General features: G+C 36.3%; 1 protein-coding gene across 5 annotated transcripts in view; it reads right to left on the bottom strand.

Moving 5' to 3' along the window:
- Window positions 1–1,858: 1,858 nt before the first annotated feature.
- The window catches only part of KCTD1 (potassium channel tetramerization domain containing 1), a 142,096-nt gene continuing 136,185 nt past the window's right edge, over window positions 1,859–7,769 (bottom strand). For all 5 annotated transcript variants that reach the window (XM_054018451.1, XM_054018450.1, XM_054018452.1 and 2 more), the window contains one exon: window positions 1,859–7,529. In XM_054018451.1, the coding sequence (XP_053874426.1) occupies window positions 7,371–7,529 (159 nt within the window). In that variant the 3' untranslated portion in view covers window positions 1,859–7,370. The remainder of the gene's footprint in view (window positions 7,530–7,769) is intronic.

Genomic DNA, 7,769 nt, shown 5'->3' with positions numbered 1-7,769 from the left:
TGTTCACTTTATACAAAAAGCCAGGGTGTTTAAATGCATCAGTGATAAAGTGTGAAGAAAACAGAAGTGAGTGGGATCTCATTATTTAAACTAGTGCAAGGAACAATTTAACCCAATTAGCTTGTTCAAACAAAGATTGTCAGTGCTCTTGGGTGTGAATACTGATTTGCTCACAGAAAAGAGACATAAGTCTTGTTTTAAATGTTTCCCCAACAAAAGGGAAGATCAGTCAGAAACAAACATGAATGGATCAGACATGTTAAAAACCGAAGTTATATGGAATATACTTGATTTTTCCTAAACATTGTTTCTTTGTACTTCCCTTCAAAGTACTCAAAGTCCACTGCTCATGCAATATCTGGCAAACAGCATGGCAGTTTGCCTGAGTTGAAGAAACACTGTTGAAGTCTGTATTCACAGGCGACTAACATTCTAGGGAAAGCGCTTGGGTTTTTTTTAGCCTGACAGTATGTCACAAACATGAATAGAATTATATGCTTGCTCTCCCTAGCCCTCTTTACCTTAGGATAAAATTATACACTTCCAATTACTGGGCCAGTTAAAATCAATACAAAGGTAGGAAAAAATAGATCATTTTTCTTATGGAAGTAACTGTTTTCATTAATTTTTCATTAGTCCTGCTTTTGTTTTGCTATCCATCACTGGAGGAGCTGGTAAGAAGTAGATTACATTTAGGTTATCTTACATGCTTCCAGGATTTAGTAGATATTGCCTGATAAAGCTGCAAGTTTTATGGCTTTAACTTATATTTATCAGTAATGCATCAGAAGAGTATTTTTGGCAGTACTGTTATCTCTGAGCCAACCAGTAGAGTATTTGAGAGTTGCATTGGCTCAGGTTGTTAATATGGTACTCTCTTTAAGCCACACATCTAAACACAGTACTACTGTGAGAAAGATAAGCAGATACTGAAGGACCAAGTTAATGTAGAAGTTTAATCCTCATCTTTTTCATTTCGCAATTTCAATTTTGGATTTTTTTTAAGCTAAAAATCAAGCCATGCCTTGAACAAACATATCTATTAGCACCCATCACTTTAAAAGACTCCTGTCATTGACAAAAATCAAAACTGAACTGTAATCCCTTTAAGCAGGTATATTTTCCTGGATTTTTTTTCAGATGGCTAATATGAATTACCAGAACTCTTTCACTTATTATACAGCTTTTTTTTTGCTATGCAATCTTAGTTCTATGGAAGGGAATTGAAATATCATAAATAGAAGATTATAGATACTAATGAAAGAACTGGCCCAGAGGACAAAGATATAGAACCAAATAGAGGTTATTTAAACACTTTGGTTTTTTGTTTTATAACTGGAACAAGAAAAAAATCCAAGTGACTATGCAAGATTAACACAGTAATTATTTTAAAAATTGAAACCAAAAGGCAGTGGCTATAAAGCATCTATGCCACATTTGAGCAAACCATAAAATAATACATCATAGTATATCAACGTTCCCAAAGTGGTTTTGTATTGCAAATGTAACTGTGAAGGAAAATGAAAGGATAGGGATGGCATGGTGGGTTAGTGCCAGGAACACCTGAGTGTGAATCCTGGCACTGCTACTGCTTTGCTTGCAGCTTTGCACAAATCATTGCGCATTCAGCTTTCCCATCTGCAAGATGAGCATGCTACCACTTACCTCCCTCACAGGCGCTGAGATGTTTAATTAAAGATTTGTACAATCTTCTGAGCAGGCTAAGTATTACTATGGAGCTGCCCAAATACACCCAAGCAGAACAGATACAATATAGAGGAAAAGGCAAATAGATTCACAACCAATTTCACCATTTATCTGGCAATAACTGTGTTCAATGCAAGACACCAAATACAAATCTGAAATATGTTATTTATTAGGAAATTGTAAGGATTAGTGAAACAGCTGCTACAGATCGAACTAGCATCCCATGTGCTGATTTGTAGATCAAGTGTAATTTCTTCTGGATTAATCAATTGAAGCATCAAACATCAATTTATTTGATCCTCACTAATCCATAAATTTGAATGTAATAGAATGGAAAATCAGAACAAATACAACTAACAGTACATTAAGCTAGAGTGTCAATGTAGACTTTATGTATAGATTAAAAAAAAGGTTGACACCCAATTGAGGTGAGTACTTAACACGTTGCATACCTATAAATTACAGGCTGCTTAATAGTGGTGACTAGGCAAGGTCAGGCATCCAATATTACATATTTTCCTCAGAAAAAAAAAATACTGACAAGCTACATAGTAGAACAGAAACAGAAAGACTATTTGGTGTTATAGATGAACTCATTTATCAGTCCTAACTCAGAGTACAGAGACAAATCACATGGATCTCTTTCTTTCCTCCACCATCCATCCAAGAAAGCTAATCAAAGCTGTACTCTTAAATGCAATAGAGCTGACCAGTGTAGCTCAGCAAGCGCTCAGCACGACTTGCACGTACAGACAGAGGAGCTGGTCACTAGAGGGCAAATTTTTCATACTAATGGGAAAATAGGAGGCGTTGTCAGGAATGCAATGTTTAAACTTTGCTGTGAGATGAGGTGTGTTTCTCTCACTCTGATCGGATATAAAAATGTAAACTTTAAAATTTTTTTTTTTTTTAAAATACAGGATTGTGGTCAATTGATCGTTTTGGCCCAGATTCTGACCTCCTACCCCCATTACGTAGCCCCTTACTCCATGAAATAGTCTAATCAAATCCAAAAGAGATTAATTAAGGAGTAAACCACTATTCAATGTGAGCAATGGGGAACAGAATCTGGTTCTTAATAGCTAACTTCAGATTTTCTTTTGATAATTTCTCTTGTTTATTTCATGGACATATGGCACAATAAACAATAACGTATTAAACTGCAGGCCAAGTAAGTTATAAAAATATATATATTTACAGAAAACAAAAGGTATCCAGAATCTCTCACGGGACATTTCTACTTTTGCAAACAAGTGTCTTATCCAAAAGAGTGACAATTTCAAGTGCTAATATTAACATGCCATAAAACACTGAAGTTAGTCATTGGCTAATATGAAAACAATGCTCTAGCTCAAGGTACAGTTATAAAATGTTGGGAGAAAACTTTTGTACTATCAGTTCAACTATATATCTTGCATCTGTGTTGGAAGAAGGGTGGTGATTTGATTTCAACAGTTTCTATCTCAAATACAGAACATCTGATCCAACATACTCAGTTTATTTCTGGGGGCCTGAATAACCAGCTCAGTGAGGTAATAGCCAAGACAACAGAGACTTAATGCAAAGTATTGATTTTGGTGCTGGTGATCCCTGCAGCCCCTCAAGAAATAATAAACCATTCAAACTGAAATCTGAGAAAAATCAACTGGTCTAAAGGCCCTGAGGGTTTCTTGGTTTCATTTCCACTGTAAATAAACCGCAGGCAACAAGAATGCCTGCATTCAAATATCAGTTGTCCACTAGAAATGATTCATAATATAGAATTCCTCAGTAAAGAAGTGACAGATTCAAGTAAATTGTTTTATTTCTCTAAAAAATAAACATTGGTCAATAGAATTCCAAGTTCTCTTTTAAAAAAATGTGGACTTTAAAGTGATAAGTCGCTCATGGGAATGCAAAATCTTGTAATTAATGTATAAATGAATTTGAAAAGGTCTATGGAAAATATTCAGGGTCCACGAACAAGTTATTTCTTTGTAAATTAAAAATTCATCTCATTTAGCAGAATAATGGGAGCAAGAATAATTGAATGGCTTGCTCAACTTCTATACCTTCAGATGGTCCTCTGTAGCCAGTCAGGTTCCACTGACGTCCCTTGGCTTTTGTTACATCTTCAGTCATATGACTTTTCATCCTATGGATTAACTTCACTGTGCAGCATGACCAACTTAGTCAAATGTCAGTGTGATACAGCCTTCCCTTCCTTCCCCCCCAAATTGCTTCCCAATTACTCATGCCCCTGCTAGCCAACAATTGAAAATACAAGCCTGCTGACTAGTGCAGTTTAAAAGACACAATTCAGCGTTCTCCTAGATTCATGGCAATGAATTGAGAAAAGAAACTGCAGAATGGAACTGGGCAAAGCTCCGGTTATAAGAGGAGTGGGGAACAGAATTACCAAGTACTTTTTGATATGTAGCAATTCTACAAATGTGAATAAAATAGGGACTTAATTTTTTTTCCCTGACCAAAAGGAGAGAGGATTGATTAGTTCAGTTTAGGGACTCATCAGATCTGGGATTTTCAAGAGTCACTATATATAAAGACTTGCATTACACAGTGTATATTAAGGTTGAATTTGGGAAAGAACTGTACTTGGTTTCAAAAGTGAAACCTTTGAGCGCTACTTGTAAAAATCCAGTGTTAACTTTTCAAAAAGCAACAATGCTGTCACAGTTCTTTGGAAGTCAGAGTTTTTCCTCCCCCTAAGTTTTATTTTAAGGAAGAGTGTGCCACATGGCATTTTCGAGTACATACACAGCAGTCCCTTTGATAGTTGCTTAATCAACCTGCCAGACATGTAGAGTTGGAAGCTGGCATTCATTGCAATTTTTCCACTCTGTATAGCTAAATAAAACACACACTGATGGCATAAAATAGAGTTATACTAAGAAAATAGATAAATAAAACTATTGTACACGTAAAAATTATTAGCCTCCAGAAATGAGCTGTCCTTATACTCGTCCTTTCTCTTTCTCTTACTGGATATGTTGCTTATGTGTCTACTGATCAGATTTTCTAAGCAACATTTTAAAGACACATTGTTACAAGCGTGACCTTCATGTGCACAAAACTAATCTGTTTCCTCTCTAAAATTTATGTTTTGTTTATTCCTGCATCTCATTACTTTTCATTAGTCATTCCTTTGTCTGTGACCTCTTACTCCATAACTACAACATAATTGCAGTGACATTTACATTCAGGGTCTCAGAATGATTTATGACTCAATTCTTAATGAATGAACATTCAGTGAAAGCATATCTGGCCATTCAGGGATTTGGAAAGAGCAGGAAGTTATCTCTGGCTTCAGGGAGCTGAGCAGGTATGTTGTACAAAGAGCCACAAAACTTCCATCTGAACAAAACCCAGAAACTTGAAACAACAGCAACAAAAATGTTTTGTAGTAGAATTTAAGAGGAAAGAGAAAGTGAATTCTTTTGATGCCTGTTTCCCATCCACCCCAATGATCTCTGTGCTTACACAGACCAGAGGACAAACAGGTGCATTGTAATAAGCCAGAGGCCCCAGTAGCAACACTACACTCAAACAGCCTGGCAGAGTTTTCATAACGTATATTCAAGTTTTTCAGATTCAGTCTCAACCATTTCTGACTACTTTGCACTAATACAAATATCAATCCCTGGGATGTTTCCTTTCCCACCTCTGTGCAAACTAACTACTAACTTTTTGGGGAGCAGGAGGGAGAAGTACAAGTATTTATTTATTTTGTAAGAGGAGTACTTACTGTTACTTGAAAACAAGCATTTTAAAATGATGCAGCTATTTCAAGCTTTTCATAAGTGTATACCTACAGATGAGCAGGAAACTAAAAACTGTCTACCCAACTTAGATTTCTGGAGTTCCTCTCCCGCACCTCTCCACCCCTCCGGTTCCATAACCTGCTCATTTCAAATCCCAATGGGATGCACTACCAAGAAGATATTAAATATCCCTCCCTCTACTAAATGTTAATAAAAAACAGAAAAAATGGTTTACTTTTTTCAGTTATCAGAACTATATTAAAAACCTTGTTACATGGAGTATTTACTTTTCACAATGTTTTTTAAATAAATAGCAAGGTCTCACTGAAATGAATGGAATGCCTGCACCATTGATTCAATAGGATTTTCCATAGTAATATACAGTCATATAGTGTAATATTGCATAAAGAAATACTTTGGATGAAAGATAATGTGGTTGCTGGTGCATCTTATGTGATAAAATCATCAACCCATGAACAGTTTGTGCAGTAGTGTCATTTACGCGTTATGTTTACTTTGCAAAGTCTAATTGACATCAACTGGGCACGTGCACAATTGATTTCAATGAAATGTTGCACAATAAGAATAACTTGCAAGATAACTGGGTACAAAGTTACTGCCTAGTAATAAGAATAATAAGGTCGATGGTGTAGCCAAAGGGTCTCACTTCTAGGCAGAAGCTTATTAGCCCTAAACAAGGGAAATTAACAACATTAAAAACAAACATTCTGACTTACAGTCATCAAGGTAATTCAGAGTTACAGCTGCCAACTCCATGTTTAAAAAGGAATGATGTGACTATTATTAGTTATAGGTTTCAGAACATTTACCTGGCATTATTTTCATGACTGATTTCTCTGGGCCAAACTTTTATTATTATTATTAAGTTTGACCAGTATTGAAAATGGTCCCATCACCACAATAGCCTCTTTTCAAACTCAAAGCTTAAAAAACTAGTGTTGAATGTAAACCAGCAATATAGGGTGCACCAGACAGGTTTTCCAATATAGGCCAATGAGAGCATCTATTTCCTGTAACTCACTCTACCATGCATGGGGATTGCAGTTTGCTTACTGTATGCAAGATAACTTACTATTCTGCAACCCTAACAGGACTAGGGGAAGCATAAACAGAGTGAGCTACTGACTGATTATTTTAATTCAATTTCTTTTGCTTTTGTTGGTTTAATCCACACCCTCATTATTTTACACAGAGTTTATTGTATCCAATACATTATAAAATTTAAAAAATTGTAGGAAAGCAGCAAATTCAAACTAGAGCAACTCTACCAAGTATTAATTCTGGTCCCATTGCAAAAACAAAAAACTAAACTCATTTAAAACCAAAAAAAAGGTAACTTTTCACATCTGTGAGGGCAGACAAAAGTGTGTGACGTCTGTACAGACTATGTTTAAAATCTCTGTCAACTAGCTTTCACTGCAATGGATGGATGTTTCCTGAAGTCCTCCTGCCTGGTTACCTCTAAAAAGACACCGACATAAACCTCCAAACGCAAATAAACTTGAATCAAGACGTACACATGGGAAAGTGGATGGATCTCTGGTAATGGAAAATGTATCGGAGTACTTTGTCTCCCCCTGATGGTAATGGCTTGTTTACCGTTAAGTGGGCCTAAAGAAGGCCTAGGACACTTAATGGCTATCACAGCACCAACCCTACCTACCCATTTTTTTTCCTTCCTTTGTTTGCATTTCCTATCTTTTGACATATAATTACACCTTGAGGTTATTATTATTACTATTCCAAATGCTCCCGTATGAATTCAGGTGTGGTCTCTATATTTCATACAAAGGCGTCTTTATTCAATTTTAGTTCCAGGACTTGTTTGGTGTCCAAACTGCACATGTAACGTCCCTTTTTTGCATAAAGAAACATGTCCATTTAGTCCAGAGGCTCTTGCTTTATTCGAATGACGGAGGGTGCACGAGATGTCCTTCTGAGTTCTCGCCTCAGTACGTATTCACTGAATTGGGAAGAGTCCACCCCTCCTCCACATGAGCCAACAATCTCAAATCCTCTTTGCTGCAACCTCTCAAGTACCTGCAAAGAGAGTAAATAAATGTAAAAATAAACAACAAAAAACCAAGACTGCTATTATTGGTGAAGGATGATCAACTTGCAGTAATCAAACTGTGACCTTCTGTAAACTGTGATCCAGGTGAAGAACAAATAACGCACAGCTCTGCTAACAGACTTTGCTAGAATGTCTTAATTAGTAGATTTCCTTTAGATACCATTGCATTCCCTCCCCCCAACTTTCTAATGCATTAAAAAAAAAAA

Source organism: Malaclemys terrapin, chromosome 2 (genome assembly GCF_027887155.1).
Source record: "Malaclemys terrapin pileata isolate rMalTer1 chromosome 2, rMalTer1.hap1, whole genome shotgun sequence".
Classification (NCBI taxonomy): domain Eukaryota; kingdom Metazoa; phylum Chordata; order Testudines; family Emydidae; genus Malaclemys; species Malaclemys terrapin.
Note: the sequence above shows the minus strand (reverse complement) of the source record. Positions and strands in the feature narration are given on the sequence as shown.